Source organism: Trichomycterus rosablanca, chromosome 14, assembly GCF_030014385.1.
Source record: "Trichomycterus rosablanca isolate fTriRos1 chromosome 14, fTriRos1.hap1, whole genome shotgun sequence".
In the NCBI taxonomy this organism is placed as follows: Eukaryota; Metazoa; Chordata; class Actinopteri; order Siluriformes; family Trichomycteridae; genus Trichomycterus; species Trichomycterus rosablanca.
The window spans coordinates 19,174,798-19,202,289 of NC_086001.1; the positions used below are offsets into that span (position 1 = coordinate 19,174,798).

Sequence of the window (27,492 nt, forward strand, 5' to 3'; positions counted from 1 at the left end):
TCCAGAAAGATCAAGGAACATCTGAAGTTACCAGTGAGTACAGAAGATGATTAAGTGAAGCCAATTTACCAGCAAGAACTCCTTGTAAAGTCCCATTGTTAAGAAAAAGACGTGTCCTGAATGGGTTCAAATCTGCCAAGGAACACATTGACTGGTCCAAAGAGAAATGGCTCAACATTTTGTGGACTGGTAAAAGCAAAATTGTTCTTTTTGGGTCTAGTGGCCGTAGACAGTATGTCAGACGACCCCCAATCACTGAATTCAAGCCACAGTACACTGTGAAGGTAGTAAAGCACGGTGGTACAAAATGATGATATGGGGATGTTTATCATACCATGGTGTTACGTCTATTTATCACATACGAGGGATCATGGATCAGTTTAAATATATCAGAATACTTGAGGAGATCATGTTGGCCTATGTTGAAGAAGAAATGTCCTTAAAATGGGTGTTTCAACATAACAATGACCCAAACCATCCTGGTTACAGACAAACAAGATTGAGGTAATAGAGTTGCCAGCCCAATCCCCTGACTTCAATCCCATAGAGAACTTGTGGGCTGACGTCTGAAACACGTTTTTTTTTAAGGCAAAACCCAAAATTGCAGAAGAACTGTGGAATGTCTATTCATCCTGGACTGGAATACCTGTTCAGAGGTGCCAGAAGTTGGTCGACTCCATGCAACACAGATCTCGGAAACAATCGTTATGCCACTCAATATTAGTTCAGTAATTTAAAGTAAAGTGAAACCTCAAACATTTTTTTTTTAGTTTATAGATACATTTTTTTAGTTTTTGAAGAAAAATTCTGGCACTGCTATTTTTGAACAGCCTAATATTAATTTTTCTTAACTTTTTGTAAAGGATGAACACAAACTGGCTAAATTTTTTTAATGTTTTGATTTAGAATTGAAAGTGTAGTATTTTCAGTGCATTTGCATTTATGGAAATAAAAGTTATTATAATGATTTTGTGCTTTATTCACTTTTTTAAAATCACTGATATTTTTCTGAACACCACTGTATTTTTGTTTTTTTTTACGAAAGTTATTTAAAATGTAGCGAATTACAATTCTTAGTTAAAAAGTAAAATTACTGGTTGTAAAATCTACTTTTTAAAGTACAAGTACACAAAACAACTACTCAATTTCAGTAACATGAGTAAATGTAATTCGTTACTTTCCACCTCTGGCTACTGTTAATATTTTTACCAATTGAACTGAAAACACAACCTGAATTGATGTTTTAATTGTTCATTAAGACTTCACTAAGAGTTATTACCATCAAGCAAATGTAAAGCATATTTCTATATGAAGAGCATCTGTTTCCAGATAATATACACTGAGGTTTATGATCAACATGGTTGTGCAATAAAAGACACTCGTCCCTGGGTGGGCTTGAACCACCAACCTTTCGGTTAACAGCCGAACACGCTAACCGATTGCGCCAGAGACATGCGCGCAGCGTTTTCATTGGACGGTACACATGGGTCACATGACTTTATAGTATCTCACAAAAGTAAGTGCACCCCCACATTTCTGCAAATATTTTATTATATCTTTTCATGGGACAACACTATAGAAATGAGACTTGGATATAACTTAAAGTAGTCAGTGTACAGCTTGTATAGCAGTATAGGTTTTTTGTTGGTTATCCTGGGCCAGTTCATGATGCAAGGGTTCTAAAGTACAGCCCTGTGTATAAAGAGGGCTTATACCCACCTGCTCTTTACACTGCTATAGAAGACTGCTATTTATATGAGCTAAGATCTCTTAAAGCATTTTATCACTATTGGTGTGAGAGTGATGGGCGGTAGTCATTCATACATGTGATGCTGGACTTCTTTGGGACTATAATAACATGAAATATATAATTATTTGCATTAGCAGATAATTTACACAAGTGAAGACTGAAGAAATGTTTGGTCCATTTCAGATACACATGTACAGAGTAGTTACAACCAGCTGTTGTGTTGTAAGTGCTGTAGGTTGTGATGTAGTTTTTCTGTTATTATACTCAGTGAAATTGATTGAAGTCAGGATTTCTCATTGTGAAGTTTTGCTTTGATCTTCACTGAAAGTGTGCAGACTCTCAAATGGTTTTTGTGCTGCCATGTAGCTGGTTGAATGGGGTTAGTGTAGAATTATGTACAAAGATCTAAAGAGAGAATAGATGAACTGGCCGGTTAGCTGAGTTGATTAGAGCGTGGTGTTAATAACGCCAGGTGAGCATGCACTGCATATCAGGACTTTCTAACCTGAGTAATTTGATCTTTGAAGGTAAGAATACCACCCTGTTCTTCTACTATATTTAATTCTGGCTCCATTTCATCTAATGAACGTGGCATGACCTTTATAAATGGTTACAATCAATTTTGTCAATGGCATAATAAGTAAATAAATAAAAAGAGAACTGCTGTGTATTTTAGTGAATTATTGCACTGCACATTGCAGAAGACTAAAAGAAATTGAGACCATGTAGAATAAAAGTATTAGGAAAGTATGAGGTTAAAAGCATCAACTTTTATTTATTCTTTAAAGAAAGATACATGAACCTCAGTCATCTCACACGAAGATCTGTTCTGCTCATCAACAGTAAAGCTCTCCATCGTTTCTGTGTGGCAGCTCCATAACTGAAGGGCTGTCAGTGTAGAATCGGGTATGTGGGTATATGCCCTGCTCTTGGACATCGGCTGGTTAGCTCAGTTGATTAGAGCGTGGTGCTAGTAATGCCAAGGTCGTGGGTTCGATCCCTGTTTGGCCCACTCCAACGTTTGGACTTAATCTAACAAGTGAGCCTTCTCTAACTAGCAGTTCCTATTGACCTGGGTTTCAAATGTTGTCTCTGACAAGTGTGAGATCTTTTTAATGCCCTTCTCATTCAAGTCAGAAACTTATTTGCCCTTCAGTAAACGTTAGCAAGTCATGTGACCTGTGTGTACCATCCAATGAAACAGCTGTGCGTGCGTGTGTCTTTGTGGCGCAATCGGTTAGCGCGTTCAGCTGTTAACCGAAAGGTTGGTGGTTCGAGCCCACCCGGGGACGAGTGGCTTTTATTGCACAACCTGCCTGTTGATCAAACGGATATGAGACACAACAACAATGTGTAGTCCCACAGAATAGTGGAAATAAGTAACTGAAAAACATCCAGTAAACAACAGTCCTACAAGCACAAATATCCACCTGATAAGTCACCGGAGACCGGCTGTCCAAAGTGGAAAAACGTCCTTTTGGTTTCTGGCTTAAACCAGCTAACTTTTGATTACTAGTCCAGTACCTTAACTGACCTTTAGGCTGGCTCAAGCTTTTTATATAATCCACCAGCTTCATGGCGCTACTCGGTGGGTAGCACTGTCGCCTTACAGCAAGAAGGTCCTGGGTTTGATCCCCAGGTGGGGCGGTCCGGGTCCTTTCTGTGTAGAGTTTGCATGTTTTTCCAGTGTCCTGTTTCCTCCGGGAGCTCTGCTTTCCTCCCACAGTCCAAAGATGTACAAGTGAGGTGAATTGGAGATACAAAATATCCACGACTGTGTTAACATGACGCAAAAATGCAAATAAATAAATAAATAACATGGTGCTGCCATATAGCACCACAATAGTGAAGTGCTTATGAAGTGCTTCGAGCGACTGGTCCTGGCACACCTGAAGAACTGTCTCCCACCCACACTGGACCCACATCAGTTTGCATACCGCAGCAATAGGTGTACAGAGGACGCAGTCTCCATGGCGCTGCACTCTGTGCTTACACATCTGGACAATAGCAACACATACGCACGAATGCTGTTTGTTGACTTCAGCTCAGCATTTAACACCGTAATCCCTTCCAAGTTAGTCACAAAACTTGGAGATCTGGGTATTAACACCTTCCTTTGCCACTGGATTATGGACTTTCTTACCGACAGACCTCAGCATGTTAGGTCAGGACACACCTACTCCATCACCATCTCACTCAATACAGGCGTACCACAGGGCTGTGTGCTGAGCCCATTCCTCTACTCCCTTTTCACCCATGACTGCAGGCCTGTGCATGGATCCAACTCCATCATTAAGTTTGCTGACGACACCACGGTGATTGGACTCATCAGTAACAACGATGAGACAGCCTACAGGGAGGAGGTACAGCATTTGGCCACATGGTGTGAGGACAACAACCTGCTCTTCAACAACAACAAAACCAAAGAGCTCATCGTGGACTTCAGGAGGGAAGGAGGAGGCATGCACGACCCCATCCACATAGACGGAATAGCTGTTGAACGTGTCTCCAGCTTCAAGTTTTTGGGGACCCACATTTCGGAGGACCTGTCCTGGACCACCAACACCTCCAGCTTGGCCAAGAAGGCTCACCAGCGCCTCTTCTTCCTGAGGACACTCAGGAAACACCATCTATCCTCGGCCATCCTGGTGAACTTTTACCACTGTGCAATAGGAAGTATCCTGACCAGCAGTATCACAGTCTGGTATGGGAACTGCACTGTTGCGAACCGCAAGGCACTGCAACGAGTGGTGAAAACGGCCCAGCGCATCACAGGGACTCCACTTCCATCCATTGAGGACGTCCAGAGGAAACGCTGTCTGCGTCGAGCTCGCAGCATTCTTAAAGACTCCTCCCACCCTGCACACAGACTATTTGCCCTTCTGCCCTCTGGCAGGCGCTTCAGGAGCCTCCGGACAAGGACTACCAGATTGAGGAACAGCTTTTTCCCCAGAGCTGTCTCCATATTGAACTCTGTCCCCCGTTAAACCCCCCCCCCACCCCCCGCACTACAAACATTATCATTTTTATCCTTTTTCCGCTTTGTATTTCAATGGTACATATTTCATTTGTACATAAATCTCATATATACTGTATACATCTGTTTATTATGTTATGTTATGTTTTTACATACTCATTGCTTGATCGTGTCCATAGCACCTTAATCACTTTAACCTGCATAGCACCTTAATATTAATCTGCACCTTAATATGTATATTGTTTTTCAGCTACATATCTTGTTTATAGTATAGTTTATAGATCCTGTTTATACCACTGCTATTTACCCACTGTAAATAATGTATATCATAAATACTGTTTATTCTGCACTTTCTGCTTATTGCACTTCTGGTTAGATGCTAAACTGCATTTCGTTGCATTGTACTTGTACATGTGTAATGACAATAAAGTTGAATCTAATCTAATCTAAAAAAAATAGCAACACTGGGGCTCTTTTTAAACTGTCCTTTCCACCCACCTGTCTAGTCTGCTGCGTTTGTGTGTAATATGCAGACGCGTTTATGCAGCATTTGAGCTATCCCACCTATCTAAACATGACATAACCATTAGAGGTATCTCAGGTACAGTATGTGTTATCTGTTAGTGTCAGTATGTAAGTTTGCATTCTAGATGATACGCTTATATCACTACGTGTGTCCAGGAGCCGTACGTTTCAGGCTGATTCAGAGGCAAGCAGACAGGCTTGGATCAAAGCCATTCGTAACGTGGCTCATAGTGAAAGAACAGAAGAGACTGAGGTACATTTTTTTAATTCAACATACACACAACCTTTAGATTTACACAAATTTACACAAGTTTGCATGTTCTCCCTGTGTCGATGTGGGTTTCCTCTGGGAGCTCCGGTTTCCTCCCACAGTCCAAAACATGCAGTCAGGTTAATTGGAGACACTGAATTGTCCTATAGGTGAATGTGTGTGTGTGTGTGTGTGTGTGTGTGTGTGTGTGTGTGTGTGTGTGTGCCCTGCGATGGACTGGTGCCCCGACCAGGGTGTTACTGTGTGCCTTGCGCCCCCCGTGACCCTAATTGGATAAACGGTTAAGTGAGTGATAGATAGATAGATAGATAGATAGATAGATAGATAGATAGATAGATAGATGATAGATAGATAGATAGATAGATAGATAGATAGATAGATAGATAGATAGATAGATAGATAGATAGATAGATAGATAGATAGATAGATAGATAGATAGATAGATACCTGTAGATAGATCACTTTATTAATCCCAGAGGGAAAGTCAAGCATTACAACAGCTCAAGGTACAATAGAAAAAAAAGTGTTAAGTAAATAAAAGACTCAGTTCAAAATTATTAATTAAATAAGCTCGAGGTACAGAAGAAATATTAAGTAAGTAATAAATGAGTGAAGTAAGTAAAGTGAGTGAGTGTGTGAGTATTTAACACTAGTTTAATGTGTTTGACAGAAATCAGAACGGTCTTCTGAGGCTAACCTACTGTCCATACCCTCTAGGACCAAGCACCGGACCTGGGGTGACAGGGCCTTTTCCATAGCTGCTCCATCTTTATGGAATGCTCTCCCCAAACACCTACGAGATCGTCCTGACCTGTCCAAATTCAAGTCACTTCTCAAAACTCATCTATTCAAAATGGCATTTAACTTGTAACTAATAAATGCTTTTATTTTTGCTATTCTTTTTAATAGTTTTTATACTTAGATCACGACAGAAATGTGAAGTCCTAGATCCTAAAACTTGTAAAGTTTTCAGTTTCCTGATTGCATGTGAATCTGTCCTGTTTCTGTCTAATTTTAAGAAATTGTTCTATATTTGTTGTTCTCTCTCATAATTTAGCTAATTTTTAATGAACTGTCTTATGCTGCTCTCTTTGTTTTTATCTTAATTATTCTTGATGTTGATGTACTATTTTGATTTTGTACTATGATTTGTATGGTGTATGTACGTATTTGTTTTGATTATTTGTCTTATGTAAAGCGTCTTTGAGTATCTTGAAAAGCGCTATATAAATAAAATGTATTATTATTTATTATTATTAACCCTTAGACACTGACTTGTAATTGGTATTTATAATGCATAATTGCTGATACTAATAGAAAAGGTGTGTGTGTTAAAGATGCTGAAGGAAAAATCGACAACGAAGGACGCCAAGAGGAAATGACCACCAACACAAACCTAAACAACCTGAACCCCAAAGGTCAGCCACATCTCCACTAATCCCTGTTACATATTTTCTTTCATGTGGGTAAACTGGTGAGGTTTCATAATTAAGTGTGTTTAGTGTTTCATGCACATCCATTGCTATCAGTTCTCTAATATGATTCATATGTTTTAACCCTATTTAGCCCTATCTTGTTCCAACATGACTTTTGGTCATATTAACATATTAACACGTTATATATTGCTGACAGGCTTTAGTAATATAGAGCTGAATCTGTGCCTGATATAAATGATATTATTTACTAAACATAACTTCTATCAAATAAATCATTCACAGAGAGTTTTGATAGCCAGTATAGCACTGGAAAGCTGCTGGGAAAAGGAGGCTATGGTTCAGTCTATGAAGGAGTTTGTAAGGCAGATGGGAAGCAGGTGAGTATCAGCTGTACTGTTTTTATCATGTCAATACAATCTTCAAACTTCTTCCAGCTTCTGACAGTATATGTGCATTTACATAAAAAAGGTTATTTGGCTTTCGTGGTAAAAAGCTAAAACTGGTAATTCGTTCACTAAACTGTCACTCTACAATCAATCAAGAGAGAGTTTTTTTTTTTTAATTTATTGTTTTGGAGTAGAACAACTGAAATTCTGCCCAAAATCTGAATTCGGAAGCTCTGATTGGTTTATACAGGACTGAACCACACGACTGCACTTTGGAACACATGAGCACTGATTCATGGAGCTGTTTACGCTCTCCGTACACAACACTGAGCTGCACTGCACTCGTCAAAGTGTAGGTGATAAGATGCATACGGCATGCTGCCCACGTGTCGGAGGGGGCGTGGGTTAGCTTCGTTCTCCTCAATGAGAGCCAGGGATCGACATTGGTGGAGAGGAAGCATGATGCAATCGGGCAGTTGGACGCGCTAAAAAGGGAGAAAAAGGGGAGAACAGTGCATAAAGAAAAAAAAGACATGATTTGATTTGTTTGGTGAGGACGAGTACGTTACAGTAACACTTGTATTAAAAATCTACTAATATTTTTACTTGTGTGTATAGGTCGCCATCAAATATGTGTCGAAGACTCACTACCAACGATTTACCACTATTGTAAGTGACATTTTCAGTTTACCTGCCTGCTTATCTAAGGTTAAATCTATCGACTCTAAAACTCTTACTCGCCTCATCTCTTATACTATTAGCCCGAGGAGACGGACTCGCTTCCTGTAGAGGTGGCATTGATGCAGATGGTGTCCAGGCCGCCTTGCAGTCCACACGTGCTAAAGCTTCTGGAGTGGTTTGACACGCCTCAGCAATACATCCTGATTCTGGAGCGACCCGTTCCCTGCATAGACCTCTTACACTTAGTAATCAGTAAAGACAAACTGAGTATGGAGCTCGCTCGACACATCATGTGGCAGGTGGTTCTGGCTACACGCCACTGCCATGATCGTGGGGTCTTACATAGGGACATCAAGCTTCAGAACGTCCTTATAAACACAGAAACTCTAGAGGTCAAGCTGATAGACTTCGGCTGCGGTGACCTGCTCAAGGAAACTCCCTACAAAACATTTGCAGGTAAGTACACATTAAGGGTGAACGTTTACAGCACAGGATAAACCCATTTTAGGGGAAGAAACTTATTTCTAAGTGTTTCTTCTCTGTTCATGTAGGAACGAGTCTATATGCTCCACCTGAGTGGATTACAAATGAAGAGTATCATGGCTGCCCTGCAACCGTCTGGAGTCTAGGTGTATTCCTGTTTCTGTTGGTTTGTGGACGCTTGCCTTTTCGGACTAATAAGCAGATTGTTGATGGGCGTCTGGTATTTAAACATGGTGTGTCTAAGGGTAAGAAAATATTTACAAAATATTCACATAACGATATATACTGTATATTCTTACATTTACACAAACTATATTTTGAATTTGCAGTATAAGTCAATAAGTCAGTACTCACTCACTCACTTTCTTAACCGCTTATTGGACAATGGGTGCAAGGTACACAGTAACACCCTGGACGGGGTGCCAATCCATCGCAGGGCACACACACACACACACACACACATTCACCTATAGGGCAATGTCTCCAATGAACCTGACTGCATGTTTTTGGACTGTGGGAGGAAACCGGAGCTCCCGGAGGAAACCCATGCAGACACGGGGAGAACATGCAAACTCACTGCACAGAAAGGACCCCGGACCTTCTTGCTGTGAGGTGACAGTGCTACCCACCGAGCCACTGCGCCGCCCATAAGTCAATACTGTCAGAAAATGTATTAACCCTTGATTTGTCTGCTCAACCATTTGAGTCTAAATACTTGTGTACAAATTAGCTGTATTTAAAAAATCTTGTTTGGGCCGTATCGACTTTCAAACCTATATGTCAACTTAAACAAATGATCCATGAAAAAAATCATATTCGTGATCATCTTAACTGTTTGGTCGAGGCTTATTAAAAATACTGTGTGCACTAGTAAAAATATTCATTGTTTGTTGTTGGTTTAATCCCTAGAAACAAAAAAATGCAAAGAAATAATTTTTGAACATTATTTTCTTGTTTAAAGTAACAAATTGAATTATTATTGCACTCACAGCCTGCAGTAGTCTGATTACAAAATGCCTTCAGAAAAATCCCAGTAAGCGTCCAAGCCTTGAAGAGATCCTTCAGGACGAGTGGTTTGAAGAGGAACGTGAATATCAAGTCCAGGTTAGTCCAAATAAAATAAAACAGAGATCATTAGCTAAGAGACGTTACAGTAATGTTGCCTAGATCTCACGGATTATATTATAATATTACAAAAGTACAGGTTCCAATGTTAAAATGTAAACTTATCAAGCATTCGTTTCATTCTACTGTATAAGTACAGTATTGCTGCCACACATGAAAAAAAAGCAGTCAGTATGTTGTTATAATTGAGAAAAGGATCTGTTAAAACAACGTACAGTAGACCCTTGAGTTACGAACAGTTTACAATACGAACATTTCGGGTTACGAACGATCTGTTTCAACTTAACGTACGAACAAATTTCGTATTACTAACCGAAATTCGCGAAACACGTGACGTCATGAACAAGTTGACTCCGACCGTCTCTCTCTCTCTCTCTCTCTCTCTCTCTCTCTATATATATATATATATATATATATATATATATATATATATACAGTGAGAGAACATTCGGACAGCGGACTGTGTTTTTTTCAGTGTTTTCTTTATATTTTGTAAAATTCAATATTAAAATGGCCTCAAAGAAGGTGCAGAGGAAGTGCAGTGGTGAGAAAATGAACAAATCTATTAAATTTCTTTGTATAATTACTGCTTCCAGTAGGTGTCACTGTGTATCAGACAGAGGGGACAGTGAGTGAGAGAGAAGAAGGAAATCGCTGAGTAAAGTATTCTTTCTTTCGTGCAATTACACCTACAAAATACAACACTATTAAAATAAAGAAGGAAATAATAAAGAAATATGAGAGTTATTGTTGTTTCTGGTGGATACATTTTATAAAAGAAGGAAATGTATTATGGTGTATAGTACAGCACACGTACTGTACTGAAATGTGATGTGTGTTTATGTACAGTACTACTGTGTATTGTTGTTTATTATTGTTTATTACAGTATTATCTATTCTATAATTTAAGATTTAAGGGAAAATATACTTATATTTATAACAAAAAAGATCATTTAATATATTAGACAGGTTAGGTAAGGGGGGGTTTGGGAGGTCTGGCACGGATTAATTCTATTAAGATTATTTCTTATGGGAAAAATAGGTTTAACTAATGAACATTTTGACTTAAGAACAGCCCTTCAGAACCAATTAAATTCGTAAGTCAAGGGTCCACTGTATATCACAATCACAGGAAATACGTCTGTGGTCTTTGTAATGCTTGGCTTAAGCCACAGTGAAATTTTGGTGTCACTGAGATGGTATTTTTATTAGTATTCGAACACTGTGAAGGATTCTTAAATCTCAGTCTTTATATAGACGTGAAAACCGGTCAGATATCTTAGACATTGCATTATTCCTAACGGAGAATCTTCATGGTTACAAGCTACAGCATCTTAAATTTTTGCACTTTTCTCATTATAACGACATACTGATGGCTTTTTTTCATCTGTGTGGCAGTAATACGCTTCTGTATGTAAACCTCTGTGTTGATATTTTTATCTTCTTGTCTTCTTTATTTTACAGACAGACGTAGATCTTGAGACGCAGATGAGTGATCAGAGCAGTAACAATCATAACAATCACCACATCTCATAAAACTTCTATTTGTACAGGATTTATAATTGTACAGGATTTGTAATTGTACAGGTTTCCTAAGATTGCAGGTAACAGTAAAAACAATGAAACTAATAAAGCTTTTACTAGTTTACCAGAAAAAAGAAGATCTAACCGCAGAATGTGATTCAAGAACACTGGCAGTAGGTAAGTAGGCGTTTAAGAAGAACCAGTTCAATATGATCCTGTTATACAGAATTAGATAAACATGAGAACTGGATTTAGGGGTAAAAACTAAATCTACTTAAATTATACATCTACTACATTCCAACGGTGTATTAGAAACACTAAAAAATATGTTTAAGTTTTGATTTTAGGAATAAAGTCGTATTAGTTTCGATTTTGAGATAAAAGTTGAAATATTATGAGAATAAAGTGGAAATATTATGAGAATAAAGTGGAAATATTATGGGATTAAAGTGGAAATATTATGAGAATAAAGTGGAAAAGCAGTTCAGAAAAGCACGGGTCTCAGTACCTGGATCGGCACGCAAGCATTTATAGCAATGCCATACGGCTTTAGTTTATTGTACGAGTCCATAAGGCTCGGTTGAGGTACTGGCGACGGTGCATGGTGCACATTCTTCTAAATAAACACAGTTTATTGCAAAACCGTTTCAGCGTCCTTATACTAATAACAGACTGGTGCTGATATTACAGGAGATTTAGGATTTCTTTATTTGTGAAACCGATACAAAAGTATAACTTCATGAACAGCCCTCATTTTAACACAAGGACGTTGCTATACGTAGGAAACATACGACTTTAATCTCTGAATAATTTGGACTTTAATCTCGAAATGGAAACTTTCTTTAAACTGGCCCTAATACACCATCGTATTACATAGATCTTTGACTACTTAAAATGATGAGTAATCCCAGCTAGATCTTGTTGTAGTGTGTATGATGTTAGCAGGTGTACGATGGGTTTTATTAATCGGATCCAGCTCACCGATCACTGTAAAAAAAAAAAGTCAGGTGATGTATAAAAAACCAACATAAATAAAAACACAGCCTGGTGTCATGCATTTAATGCTTCTTTCTATTTTGAAATCAGTATTCACAGGATCTCCTGGACATGGAAATACCGTAACGGTAGATTTTCTTTAAATGAATTTTTTCCACACTTACTGGGCTGGATTGTGTATAATGGTATTTCTTGTTTGTTTTTGTTTTCTATTATTTGCAGGTGAACAAGCATCTCTCTTTGAAAGCTGAGGAGACTGAGGAGACCTTCTTACCATTATGCAACTTATCAGCAGCTTTAGGATATATGTTATATATGTTAGTTTTACCAGTAAAAAGCTCGACTGTAAATAATCACATTGTATAATAAAGACATGAACTATGTAATTGTTTGTGTGTTATTACTTTAGGTAAAACTGATTCGTCAATCATAATGACGTCATGAATTAAACGTTCCATAACAATTTAAATCTGGGTAGCGCTGCTGCCTCACAGCAAGAAAGGACCGGGTTTGATTCCCCGGCTAGACGGCCAGGGTCATTTCTGTGTGGAGATTGCATGTTTTCTCTGTGTCTGCATGGGTTTTCTTCTGGGTGCTCCGGTTTCCTCCCCAAAGTCCAAACACATGCAGTGAAGCCAATTGGAGATACAAAAAATTACCCTGTGTGTGTGTGTGCCCTGTAATGAACTGGCAGCCATAATGATGAAGAGAAAATAAAAAACATTAAATATTTACACCCTTTACTCAGTACCTATAAAACACCTTTTGGATGCAATTATATCTGAAGGTCGTCCTGAATATGTCTCTTAAAGCTTTTTATCTGGAGTTTGGAAGTTTATCCCGTTATTCATGGCAGATCGGATGGTGACCATCTGTGACCTCCTATCATTGAGTCTCGTCACAGAATGCTCTCATCTCAGTGTAGACAGTGTGACCTGTACCGTAAAACAGGGTTTAGATGTGCACTAAAACTTTCAGTGTAGACAATCCAACAATCCAATTATTCACACACGTTACACAATCATTATATATATATATATATATATATATATATATATATATATACACTGCTCACAAAAATTAGGGGATATTTCAAAATGAATATAAAGCGATTAAATAAAAAGGACTGGTCTTCAAGTTCTCCAGACCCGAATCCCATTGAACATGCTTGGGATGCACTGGGAAGACGTCTGACAAACCGTCCAATGCCTCCCACAACACTTCTTGAGCTGGAAGTTGCCCTGAAGCAGGAGTGGCAGAGGATCAAGAACTGCTGGACAATCTGATCCTGACCATGCCCCATCGCTGTCAGTGTGTCTTGGGTGACCATACACCCTACTGAACAGTCAATGTGTGGCACTCTCGTCCAGTTTGACATGCTTCTGTTCACCTTCACCAATATGTCACTTGCTACTCCATCATGATAATTGAGTTTGCATCTCATTTGCATAATCGAACAACTTTCTTGGACTTATCGTTTGCTTTTCTGATGTTCTTGTTTAATTAAAAAAAATCCAATACTTATGTTTTTTATCGCTTCATATTCATTCACTTCACTTACAGTTTTCTCTTGTCCCAGCAGTTTTTAACATAAGTACTGTACATTTAGCATAAAATGTGTTCACCATTTTAATTGTAACATTTCACATACAAATCCTTGTTTTCTTCTTTTTTTTAAAAATGCGATTAATCGTGATTAACTATATGAAATTCTGAGATTAATCGCGATTAAATTTTTTAATCGTTTGACAGCCCTAATATAAATCGAAACTTGATATATATAAATTGAAACGCTGATATATATAAATTGAAACCTCATATATATAAATTGAAACCTCATATATATATATATATATACAGTGTATCACAAAAGTGAGTACACCCCTCACATTTCTGCAGATATTTAAGTATATCTTTTCATGGGACAACACTGACAAAATGACACTTTGACACAATGAAAAGTAGTCTGTGTGCAACTTATATAACAGTGTAAATTTATTCTTCCCTCAAAATAACTCAATATACAGCCATTAATGTCTAAACCACCGGCAACAAAAGTGAGTACACCCCTAAGAGACTACACCCCTAAATGTCCAAATTGAGCACTGCTTGTCATTTTCCCTCCAAAATGTCATGTGACTCGTTAGTGTTACTAGGTCTCAGGTGTGCATAGGGAGCAGGTGTGTTCAATTTAGTAGTACAGCTCTCACACTCTCTCATACTGGTCACTAAAAGTTCCAACATGGCACCTCATGGCAAAGAACTCTCTGAGGATCTTAAAAGACGAATTGTTGCGCTACATGAAGATGGCCAAGGCTACAAGAAGATTGCCAACACCCTGAAACTGAGCTGCAGCACAGTGGCCAAGATCATCCAGCGTTTTAAAAGAGCAGGGTCCACTCAGAACAGACCTCGCGTTGGTCATCCAAAGAAGCTGAGTGCACGTGCTCAGCGTCACATCCAACTGCTGTCTTTGAAAGATAGGCGCAGGAGCAACACGTTCTCATTCCCAAGTCGTCAATATTTGCAGCTTGGTCAAGATCCCGCTGCGTCATGTATGGACGTGGTGGGAGCGCCCCCAGCGTCATACTTGGACGTGCAAGGTAGGCTGAAAATCAAGTCGTGGTTTAGACCGTTCTCAGATCTTGCTGCTTAAATTATAAAATGCATTATAAAATACAGTGGAACCTCGGTATGCTTTGGTGTAAGTCCAACTTGGTATGCGTCCTGTTTGGACGCGAAAAATTTAGCTTGGTATATGACCTTTATTTGGAATACGACTCGCATGCTAGAACTTGTACGGGTCCAAATCAGTCATGACACCGTGCGCGACCCTTGTTTACCTCTCGCGAGATAAAGCCACGAGCGTCATTACGCCAGTTGGTTACTGTATGAGTAGAGCTATAAACTCCATCAGTGTGATAACTACTTTGATGTAGAAAAATCCGCTGATTTAGAGAGAAAAAAACATCATCACACTGTAGTATCTCAGTTCCTCAGTTCGCCAGTTGCTGCCATTCAGTGAACGGGTCGCGCTATAACTCTGTAGTCCCGTTAACGGTGCGCCGTGTTGCTAGGCAACATGAGCGCGAACATAACATTCGCAAACTATTACACTATTTCTTGGACGAAACACCCGCTTAATGATTAAGATTACTGTTTATAATAATCTGGACATTTCCATGTATAGTACACGACTTAAATAGTGTTCAACCAAGTTTGTACAGTTTCTTTTTGTTTTCTTTTCAGGGGCGTATTAATATGGAATGATGTGAGGTGGTCACAGGTGCGCGTGTATATCGGGGATTTAACAGCGGCTGTAACCGCAGCTCAGCCCATCAGATTTTAGGACCGGAACTATCCGGTTTATAAATTATTTTATACCACCCAATTAACGTATAATATGCCAGTAACAATAGGATTTTTTTCATGGAAACGGATTTATCATTTTCCCTTTATTTCTTATGGGAAAAATTCGTTTGGTATAAGTCCAAGGTTCTGGAACGGATTAAGGATGTATACCGAGGTACCACTGTGTAGACCTCTCGAGACACCATATAAACGTTATATATTACAAGGTATTGTATTTAATGCAGTTTTGTGGAAGTCAAAGCCAAATAATATTGGCCAATCTAAAAGAGGACTGCAGTCCTTTTTTTCTTTCAAACTTTATTTTTTTTTCAGCTTTGGGATTATTAATAGTCATACTGCACTTTGGTTACAGGCAATTTAATCGGAACGTCCTTTTGAAATAAAGTTTTTTAGTCATCCGAACAGTGGCACGTTGGACGTGTTATCTAACGTCATTCCCTGCGACGATCTGCAGCACATTTGGTCGAGAGCTTCGGTAAGGTCAGCTAACTGGCTAGCTCCGGCTAACGCTACAGTAGGTGCATGTTAAAATGTGAAAAATTGCATGTTAAAATGTGAAAAATTGCATGTTAAAATGTGAAAAATTGCATGTTAAAATGTGAAAAATTGCATGTTAAAATGTGAAAATTTGCATGTTAAAATGTGAAAATTGCATGTTAAAAATGAATGTTAAAATGTGAATGCATGTTAAAATGTGAAAAATTGCATGTTAAAATGGGAAAATTGCATGTTAAAAATGAATGTTAAAATGTGAATGCATGTTAAAATGTGAAAAATTGCATGTTAAAATGGGAAAATTGCATGTTAAAATGGGAAAATTGCATGTTAAAATGGGAAAATTGCATGTTAAAAATGAATGTTAAAATGTGAAAAATTCACGGCTAACGTTGTGTGATGGCGGGAATGATGATAACCATCATGAGAATGGGGCGTTTGTGCTAATCTAGGTTAGGCTAGTTGGCTAACATTAGCTTAGTTGTGGTAGATGTATATGTGGATATATAGTCATCATCTCATCTCCTGCCTACATTTTTTCCATCCGTTTGGCAGAAATCCTTTCCCCAGTGACATGTTTACATGTTTGCTCTTATATAGGACCATATATATTGCTCAAACCTTTCATTTGGTCAGTTAGGCATTGGATTTACCCATATAAAATATGGGTTTGTCTCAGTTTTAGAAGTATATAGTGTGGTGCCCAATCTCAGTGATTTTAGTTACTATTAATGATGAGTTTTGTAGTTGATATAATGTCTTGAATGGTAATAAATTAAAAACCAAGCTAGCTAACTTAGAACTAGAAACCGGAAGGGGATGCAAAACCTGTGTTTTTATAGAGAGATAATCTGTGGGGTTGTTAATGAATTTAAGTTATTAATTGACTAAACTAATAAATAATTTTTGGAATGAGAAATATTTTTAATATGTCCCCTTGCAGAACACTGTAATGCAGCAGCGCACACTGCACAATGAGAATGTACTCATTGACAGGTGAGTATGTCAACAGGGACAGTGAAATCAGGAGAATGAGTGTGAGATTAGGCAGCACAATGACTGTATAAACCTGGGATACAGGAAGTGTCATCAGTTTCCTTATAAACGCTCATTCATTTTCCTCTTAATGGACCCTGTCCCTTTTGGACATTCTGCCCAGCACATGGGAGAGCAGAGTTTTTCCCTGTTCAGATATGGACACTTACTTTATAAGTGAATGTTAGCAATAATACTACTCAAAACATTGATCATTAAAATGGTAGCATAATCTCTTTAGTTTCACTCGCACGTTAAATTAATAAAGAGTGTTTGTCTGGAACTCACTTTCTGAGTGAGGCACAATAAGTCAGCCAGAACAGAGGTCATTTACATATGTCAATCTATAGACACAGTAAAACAAACAGTCTGTTTAATTTTAAGAGATAAATACAGTATATGTTCAAAAAAGATCACTTGAAGTAATGATTATTTTTGGTCCATAAACTCTCACAAATGTCAAATGTGGATATGAATATGGGTCTTGCTGTATAACTGTCAAATAAAGTAAAAAGTAATCTGATTCTGTATGAAGTAATTAGTATTTTTTATCAGAGAAACAAATTACAAATTGGATGCATTGCTGGTGTTGCTAATGATTTTAGTTTTTGATATGTATTGCCTGAGTATCAGTACATTTTATAAAAGTTTGAGGCTGTGAATTTAAGTAGTACTGTCTCTAGAGACATATGTAATAAATATGTTTTACTGTTTTTTGACACGCGTAGGCATGTAAAATGTGTATTTTGTAGCCAATTCAATTCGGAATTGTGAGTAAGACTTAAATCTGTATGTTTATATTCTGCCATTATGGTTAGTCTGTCTTATCTTTTCCCAGACTTTGCAGTCTATAAATTAGCACTTTATGGTCTGCATATCTATTTCCTTTCTTGTATAACTATTTGTTCTCTTGTTTCTCTGTCCATTTTCCAGTTTGTTACAATTATGACACGACCCAAATTTCGGCCTTGCCCAAACTGCCAGTGGTTGAACCAGGCAAACCGGAAGACTTGCCAGAGTTGCTACGATTCCCTTAGTTTAAAAAAAAAAACTTAGAGAGAAAGAACATTTCTTTAAGGATGGCCAATGGGGGCAAGGCATCCTTAAAAACAGAAATGCTGCCCGTGTTGTGGACTCTGCTCGTATAATGGTAAGCAGCAAAGCTCCTTCAAAATTTAAGATACCTAATGACTTGTGATTGGTGTGATATGTAATTAAATGTAAGTTGTCCTAATTAATTAATAAAGTTAGCATTAATTTGTACCATTTGTCTGCACCATAACAATTGTATATAATTTCATTGTTAATTTAAAAAGTTTATATTTCTGGGTTGAAATAATTTTACCTAGTGTTTTGCTTTTGTGATCCACCTACAAGACAAATGACAGCACATTAATTCTGTGCCATGACCAAACCATCTTGGCAAATAGGATATTTAATTTTAATCTGGGCACATGTAATTTTACTAAACATGTCTGTGCATAAATATTTGAGCTGTACCAAAAAAAAACATGGCATTTCAGTGTGTGGTCAAACTGGTTGAGCTATAATTTTAGGTTAATGAAATGTGTAATATAAATAACTTTGGGCCCGATGTCAGGCCCTGGCCATTTAAGGGGTTAATGAAGATATAGTGCATAGAGTCACTGCTAACTACTGTGGTTTTGCTCTTGTTTGTTTCAGGTTAGGAAACTGGAAGCACTGGGCTACATGCCCATATTATTTCTTGGAAAGCACGGCAAAACAAACTGCGTAGCTGAAGTCGTAACGTGTATGAGTCCACAGAAAGAGGGACATTTGAAGCTCTTCCTGGAAAAAATGACCAGAGCATATGAATTTATTCTCAGGAGTAAGATATTTTCTTCCTTTAGCACTAAATGTTTTTGTCAGCTTTTTACATCATTACGAATAAAAAATGTTTACATTTTAAACTTAAGTTACCTGTTTGTTTATTTTTTCAGACTATGAAAAGGTACAGGCTCCTCCAGTCACCAAAACTTTGGAGACAGCAGCAAGCCAGTTCCTAAACCCACCTCCAGGCGAAGAAACCTATGTGCTCAACCTGGCCCCTGTCCCTTGTAATAACTAAACTTAAAGTAATATTACAAATAAATCTATTTTCTTCCATAACACCCTCCAACAGTAACCTCCAACTCTCTCTCTCCTCCACCAGTAACCGCCACCACTGTCAGTTCTCCAGCCTCTACAAGCTACTGTGTTCCTGCTGCATCTCTCATTACCCAGACCAAGAGAAAAAGGAAGAAAGTGACACAGGAACATGAAAACATGGGTTAGATATTCTAATATGTCTTACTTCTTGTATAACACTGTAAAACTTGTAAATGTAAGTTAACTTTTTTGTGTATTTTCTTGGGTACAAGCTCCTCCAGTCACCAACACTTTGAAGACATCAGCAGCCAGTCAGCTGCTCCACCAACCTCCAGGCGAAGAAACCTCTGTGCTCAACCTGGTGCCTATCCCTCCTCCAGTCACCTCCACCTCCCTCTCTTCTCCTCCACTTCCCACCACCTCTATTTCTCCTCCTCCACTCCCCAACACCTCTCTCTCTCCTCCTCCACTCCCCTCCACCTCTGTCAGTTCTCCAGCTGCACCTCTCATTACCCAGCCCAAGAGGAAGAAAGTGAAACAGAAACAAGAAAACAGGGGTTAGATATTCTTTGCATATTTTTGCATTATCTCAATTTCTATTGAAAATACAACACATCATGGATTTTAGGTATTCTGCCATTATGTATCCTTTCCTTTATACATGATTAATATGATAGTTCATTGATTAAACATTTGTATATTTAAATGCAAGTTTATTTCTTGTGTATTTTCTCAGACTGTGAAAAGGTACAAGCTCCTCCAGTCACCAACACTTTGAAGACAGCAGCAGCCAACCAGCTTCTCCACCCACCTCCAGGCGAAGAAACCCATGTGCTCAACCTGGTCCCTATCCCTCCTTTAGTCACCTCCACCTCTTTCTCTCCTCATCTACTCCCCACCACCTCTCTTTCTCTTCCACTCTCCACCACTTCTGTCAGTTCTCCAGCTCCTTCAAGCAACTATGTTCCTGCTGCACCTCTCACTACCCTGCCTAAGAGAAAGAGGATGAGACAGACAGGGAAACAAGAAAACAAGGGTTAGTTTTGTTAGTGCTAAAAGGTCTTACTCCCTGTAAAGCTGCATTTGTTTATATCATCTCCATCTGTGATATGTATTATTAGCATGTTATTGCATTTCCGCATTTTACGCATGCTGTCATGATGAATACACATGCAGCTACTATTCCTTATTCTTGTCACCTATTGAACAAATTCTAAAAATGTATGAGATGATTTAGAAATACAAAGAAAGAATCTGCAAGGGGAAAAAAGTTTTGAGTGTCCTGCTTTAATAGTTGTACATAACTGTGAGACTAACCTTTTATTTTATTTCAGTTTAAAAGAGTCATTAAGTTATTTTTCAATGTTTCTATTAAACATTTAATAGAAAATTGCACAGACATCTTTAGTGTGTATTGTCTTTGCCTTTATTACAGCTTCTGGGTTTTTTTGGGAAACTTGCTTTAAGTTTTTCAAAGAAACCTGTAGGTATAATTTCACACCAGCGTATCCTCTTAGAGATTGTTTACTTGGATCGTAAGGAGCAGAAAATGCAATGTCAAATACACGGATGCCCAGGTTTTGTAGACCATGATTGAGTATGGTTGTTAGGAGTACCCATTCTAAAACAGGAACAGTTTTGGAAACTCCTGTTTCTCTCTTATTTTCTTTTAATTTCCTCTTCCCTATGCATACGTAGGATTAGCCTTTTAACATAACACTGTATTTACTGTAATTACTTTAGATATATCTCATGAAAAATTAATAGTTTAGCGCATGACAGTAGGTGAAACCTTTTTATTTAAAAAAAAGTATTACTGTTTGGTTTCACTGGAAACATTTAAATTTTAGAGGTTGAGAGAAGCATTTCATCTATTGTCTTTTGTGTTTTACTTTTAGTGTGCAGAAAATGTAGCAGGCAGAAACTTTTCCACTTTGAGCAAATACTTGAGAGAAGAATGAATGAGGTAAGATGCTAGAACTTGAGATATTGTCTGATTCCCTGATATAGTTGATGGATCTGAAAAATAAAATTAAAAATACTTCTGTTCATTCAGAGATACTGAAACAAAGTGTGAAGTCCTAACCTATAACCTGTCACTTTGGCATGTGTTTGTGTGATAGGGAAAAGCGGAAGTGAAAGTGCGTTGGCTGCCTTGCTCTGCTTGGTAAGAAGTAGTCAATAATACAAGAATGTTCTATAAATACAAGAAATCCCTATTTCTGTTGGTGTCCAAAACATCAGCCATAAAACTAAGAAAGGGGGTGTTTAAGTGATTTTATTGAATTTGCTTGTTTATACCAAGGTTTTTTTTTTTGTGTGTGTGTTGCAGTGGGAAAGACTGGGATGACACGTGGGAGCCTGCCAGTGTAATAGAGAAGAAAAATAAAAAATAACCACATTTTGTTATAGCACACAGTGTCAGAATACTAGTACAAACATGAAATAAAAGTTCTGAATACGTAATTATGTATCTGTCTGAATACACTTTAATTTTGCCATTCTTTAGAAACTGTTCTGAAACCTAACAATCAATTGCAGGGAGTAAATGACTGCTACATAGTGACTGTTTCAGTATGCAAAAACTCTCTGTTGCTTAAGGACCTATTTATCAGGATAGCTGAATAGCTTCTAAGTACTCATCAAAAAAAAGTATAACTCAAGATTAATGTTTTTTTTATCTTTGTACTACTGGTCTGTCATGTATGGTGGTATCTCAATCCTTCACTGTTATGACAATGCTATGGTAAATGTTTAATTGATGTTTTACCTCTTGTTTTACTTTGGATATTTGTTATATACAGTCCAATGCAAACATTTAGATATTCTGGTGAGATTACTTGTATTAGTTTTCAAGTGAAGTTAAAATTTTCAGTTTCTGAACGCTGCACAGGATATACAGTATATACAGCTCTGGAAAAAAATAAGAGACCACTTCAAAATTATCAGTTTCTCTAGTTTTACAATTTATGGGTATGTGTTTGACCAAAATGAGCAGTGTTGTTTTATTCTATGAACTATTGAAAACATTTCTCCCAAATTTCAGATAAAAATATTGTATTTTAGAGCATCTTTTTATTTAGGAAATGACTAATGGTCAAAATAACAAAACAGTAACAGAAATTTAGGACCACAAACAATGCAAAGAAAACAAGCTCATATTCATTTTTAAACAACACAGTACTTATATTTCAACTTAGAAGGAGTCCAGAAATCAATATTTCATGAAATAACCCTGATTTTTAATCACAGCTTTCATACGTCTTGGCATGCTTTGGCCATGTCTTTCACATTGCTGTTGTGTAACTTGACGCCACTTCTGGCGCAGACATCCCAGGAGCTTGGCTTTGTTTGATGGCTTGTGACCATCTATGTTCCTCTTGATCACATTCCAGATGTTTTCAATGGGGTTCAGGTCTGGAGATTGGGCTGGCCATGATAGGGTCTATATCTGGTGGTCCCTCATCCACACCTTGATTGACCTGTCTGTGAGATATGGAGCATTGTCCTGCTGAAAAAACCAATCATAGAAGTTGGGGAACATTGTCAGACAGAAGGAAGCAAGTTTTCCTCCAGCACAGTTTTGTATGTGGCTTGATTCATGTGTTCTTTACAAAGATAAATCTGCCCGATTCTGGCCTTGCTGAAACACCCCCAGATCATCACCAATCCTGCACCAAATTTCACAGTGGGTGCGAGACACTCTGGCTTGTAGGCCTCTCCAGGTCTCCATCTAACTATTACACGACCTGGTGTTGGACAAATCTGAAAATGGCACTCATCAGAGAAGATGACCTTACTTCAGTCCTCGACGGTCCAATCCTTATGGTTTTTCGCAATCAGCCTGGCTCTTCTTTGCTTCTCATTGATGAAGGGCTTTTTTGTAGCTTTGCATGACTTCAGCCCTGCCTCCAGAAGCCTGTTTCAAAATGTCCTTGCTGTCCTTTTCACCCTAGCTGCCACATGCCATTCTTTTTGTCGGTCACTTGATGTCATCTTACGGTTGTTAGGTGACATTCGAATGAGGTGGCAGTCAAGACGGTCAGTAGAGAGTCGTTTTCGCCCTCTGCCAATCTGTAGCTTTGTTGTCCCATGTGTTTGCTGCTTTACCTTGTTCTTATGAACCACTTTTTGAAATTTTCAGGATGGAAGCAACCTGACGCTCACTGTATCCCTCTGCCAGTAAAGCAAAGATTTTACCCTTCTTTTCCTCACTAAGAACCTTTTTTTCCAACTCTTTTGGCATGGTCTGTATTTGTATTTTGAATAAACTTAAATTTTAGGTAGTACTAGCACTGCTTTTGTCATCCAGATGGTTCTATAACAAAAGAATATTGATGACACCAGTAGTGGTTTTTATACTATTGCTCTTTAGAATAGGATTTGGTTGATGTATTCACCTAATCGGCATCTAATTAGGTAGAATGAGGTGTGTCTGTGAAGGAATTTCCTTCAGAACGACTGCTGTACATGTAGAGAAGCTGATTTAAGAAAAAACTGGAGTGGTCTCTTATTTTTTTCCAGAGCTGTATATCTGTATCAGGCCTTTAATAGCATGAAATCTAACTATTCCATTTACTGTGTGTATTTTATCTTCTAAAAGCTATACACAATACGTCATCCTATAACTATATGTCTGTGTTATGCATCAGTAGGTGTCAGATGTGTAGTGGTAGGCTGAAGGTTTGGTTGAGTATGCAATGTTTGCTTAGTATTCAGATTGCTGGATAATACTATTTACTGTTCACCTCAGGCCTTTCCATTTCTGGGATGTGACGATTATGCTAGTGACAGTGATCAGAGGACATGTCAAGAAGAAATCCAATGTTGACAGACAGCATGTAGTGGGGAATACAGCATCTCTACAGTTACGCAGGTATTATTGCAGTAACAGTGTTCTGTTAAGTATATAATGTTACAGTGTATCACAAAGGTGAGTACACCCCTCACATTTCTGCAGATATTTAAGTATATCTTTTCATGGGACAACACTGACAAAATGACACTTTGACACAATGAAAAGTAGTCTGTGTGCAGCTTATATAACAGTGTAAATTTATTCTTCCCTCAAAATAATTCAATATACAGCCATTAATATCTAAACCACCGGCAACAAAAGTGAGTACACCCCTTAGTGAAAGTTCCTGAAGTGTCAATATTTTGTGTGGCCACCATTATTTCCCAGAACTGCCTTAACTCTCCTGGGCATGGAGTTTACCAGAGCTTCACAGGTTGCCACTGGAATGCTTTTCCACTCCTCCATGACGACATCACGGAGCTGGCGGATATTCAAGACTTTGCGCTCCTCCACCTTCCGCTTGAGGATGCCCCAAAGATGTTCTATTGGGTTTAGGTCTGGAGACATGCTTGGCCAGTCCATCACCTTTACCCTCAGCCTCTTCAATAAAGCAGTGGTCGTCTTAGAGGTGTGTTTGGGGTCATTATCATGCTGGAACACTGCCCTGCGACCCAGTTTCCGGAGGGAGGGGATCATGCTCTGCTTCAGTATTTCACAGTACATATTGGAGTTCATGTGTCCCTCAATGAAATGTAACTCCCCAACACCTGCTGCACTTATGCAGCCCCAGACCATGGCATTCCCACCACCATGCTTGACTGTAGGCATGACACACTTATCTTTGTACTCCTCACCTGATTGCCGCCACACATGCTTGAGACCATCTGAACCAAACAAATTAATCTTGGTCTCATCAGACCATAGGACATGGTTCCAGTAATCCATGTCCTTTGTTGACATGTCTTCAGCAAACTGTTTGTGGGCTTTCTTGTGTAGAGACTTCAGAAGAGGCTTCCTTCTGGGGTGACAGCCATGCAGACCAATTTGATGTAGTGTGCGGCGTATGGTCTGAGCACTGACAGGCTGACCCCCCACCTTTTCAATCTCTGCAGCAATGCTGACAGCACTCCTGCGCCTATCTTTCAAAGACAGCAGTTGGATGTGACGCTGAGCACGTGCACTCAGCTTCTTTGGACGACCAACGCGAGGTCTGTTCTGAGTGGACCCTGCTCTTTTAAAATGCTGGATGATCTTGGCCACTGTGCTGCAGCTCAGTTTCAGGGTGTTGGCAATCTTCTTGTAGCCTTGGCCACCTTCATGTAGCGCAACAATTCATCTTTTAAGATCCTCAGAGAGTTCTTTGCCATGAGGTGCCATGTTGGAACTTTCAGTGACCAGTATGAGAGAGTGTGAGAGCTGTACTACTAAATTGAACACACCTGCTCCCTATGCACACCTGAGACCTAGTAACACTAACGAGTCACATGACATTTTGGAGGGAAAATGACAAGCAGTGCTCAATTTGGACATTTAGGGGTGTAGTCTCTTAGGGGTGTACTCACTTTTGTTGCCGGTGGTTTAGACATTAATGGCTGTATATTGAGTTATTTTGAGGGAAGAATAAATTTACACTGTTATATAAGCTGCACACAGACTACTTTTCATTGTGTCAAAGTGTCATTTTGTCAGTGTTGTCCCATGAAAAGATATACTTAAATATCTGCAGAAATGTGAGGGGTGTACTCACTTTTGTGATACACTGTACATTCAGTTAATAAAATTCAACTTTGGTGGACAAAGTTTGAATTACACTACATTGCCAAAAGTATTCGCTCGTCTGCCTTCGCACGCATATGAACTTGAGTGACATCCCATTCTTAATCCATAGGCATTGATATACAGTTGGTCCCCTTTTTGCAGCTCTTACAGCAGGTTTGGAACTCTGCAGTTATTGAATCAGCAGAGCGTTCCAGACTTTTATGTAGTATGAGCCGCCTCAGAACTTGGCGACCCTGCTCTGTAACTTTACGGGGTCTACCACTTTGGGGCTGAGTTGCTGTCATTCCCACGACTGGACTTGTTGCACAGGTGGCATCCTATCCTATCACGGTACCACGCTGGAATTCACTGAGCTCATGAGAGCGACCCATTCTTTTACAAATGTTTGTAGAGCACCTAAATTCAATGATTTGGATGGGTGAGTGAATATTTTTGGCAATACAGTGTATATTCATTGATTTTGCATGTGTTAAGCTTGATAAAGCCATCGCCCAAATAATTTTAATTTTGCATTGTTTCTTGCAAAATATTCTATTTGAATCTTTATTTCAAAACATATATATATATATATATATTGAAGGAGAGATGCTGTAGCTGACTGTTGCTGTACAGAAGCTTAGTAGAAATTGTCTTTCTGCCTGAAGCAGATCCCTAGTTCTAGTGATGTTTCCTGACTTTCTATGAATTATTTTCATTTGTTTATTTATCTTTTGCATTTAAGGATCTGTAATGTTCACCACACCATTTGAGGACTGTGATTGCTGTGAGATGTCTTCATCATGAGGTGGAGGTGATCCTTTGTCTCCAGTACGTTCCAGCAGGACTGGAGCAGCAGTAGCACTGGAGGCCCCTGATGCCTCCTAGCTGTTCAATCAACCTTATCTGAGAATGTCTGTCAGGAACTACTCTCCATGGTGCAACAAGAGGCAATATGAACTTCATTTTTTATTTTGACCTCATGGACCAGAGACATTTCAGATGATTATTACTGAGCAAAGATAAACAGATATTTGTTACGCTGGGTTTTGACTTCATAATGTTTTGTGTTTTTCACCGAGTATTGTTAACTGGGTTGTAAAAACATCAGTGTGACTGTCTCTGAGATGCTACACATTCAGAACGTACTGTAGACCTGGTTGGTTGGTGCTGCATTTTGTGGGACACTGTATGTTGTTTTTAAACAGATCGGAAGAATCAAATATATCTTGTATCTAGCTTCTGTAGCCTTTCAATAAAAGGCCATAAACCATTTCACATTCATTCTCGTGAAGTACTACACTTCATTTCTGTTTTTATATTGTTGCATTTATTTAAGTTACTTTGGGTCAATAAAGATATTTTGATACCTTTACAGGCAGTGTTTATTTTTGTTTAGCTGGCCTAGTCCAAGCATTATTATTTATTAAGTCTTCTTAATAGGGACTGCATTTACAAACATGATAATAAACTACTATTCAGCATTGACACAGCATCATTACTTAATTATTAACCAAACTAAGTTTAATGAGTGTACGACTAGGCGAATGAAGTCTAAAACATTCAAAATGATCACACAAAGTCCCTACATACCCTACTGTTATTGAACATTTAAGACATTGTTTGCCACTCCAGAAGTCAGGCAAGTAAGGTGTTCTTTTGGTATGGTTTTGGACTTACTTAAAGAAAGTGACATCCATGTTTTCCCGCACTCGTCCACACAATTGCATTTCATTTTATAGGGTCCCTAAGTAGTACCATTATATTCCCTACA

At 38.5% G+C, this 27,492-nt stretch overlaps 2 protein-coding genes across 4 annotated transcripts in view; both read left to right on the forward strand.

The window, feature by feature from the left end:
• LOC134326548 (zinc finger protein 850-like) overlaps positions 1-27,492 on the forward strand; it is a gene marked incomplete at both ends in the record, with an annotated part of 187,488 nt that overhangs the window by 126,751 nt on the left and 33,245 nt on the right. The gene's annotated exons all lie outside the window — the stretch shown is intronic.
• On the forward strand, positions 6,922-27,062 carry LOC134326547 (mucin-2-like). Of its 3 annotated transcripts, none has more exons than XM_063008722.1 (12): positions 6,922-6,941; positions 17,990-18,206; positions 18,740-18,905; positions 19,018-19,134; positions 19,230-19,346; positions 19,438-19,722; positions 19,902-20,201; positions 21,064-21,131; positions 21,289-21,332; positions 21,498-21,534; positions 23,919-24,041; positions 26,464-27,062. In XM_063008722.1, exons 2-11 carry the CDS (start codon positions 18,204-18,206, stop codon positions 23,994-23,996), a joined length of 1,215 nt encoding a protein of 404 aa, XP_062864792.1. In that variant the 5' UTR covers positions 6,922-6,941; positions 17,990-18,203; the 3' UTR covers positions 23,997-24,041; positions 26,464-27,062. The 3 variants fall into 3 exon arrangements, with proteins under 3 accessions (XP_062864792.1, XP_062864790.1, XP_062864791.1); XM_063008720.1 differs by lacking the exon at positions 6,922-6,941 and adding an exon at positions 15,977-16,040; XM_063008721.1 differs by lacking the exon at positions 6,922-6,941 and adding an exon at positions 16,965-17,017.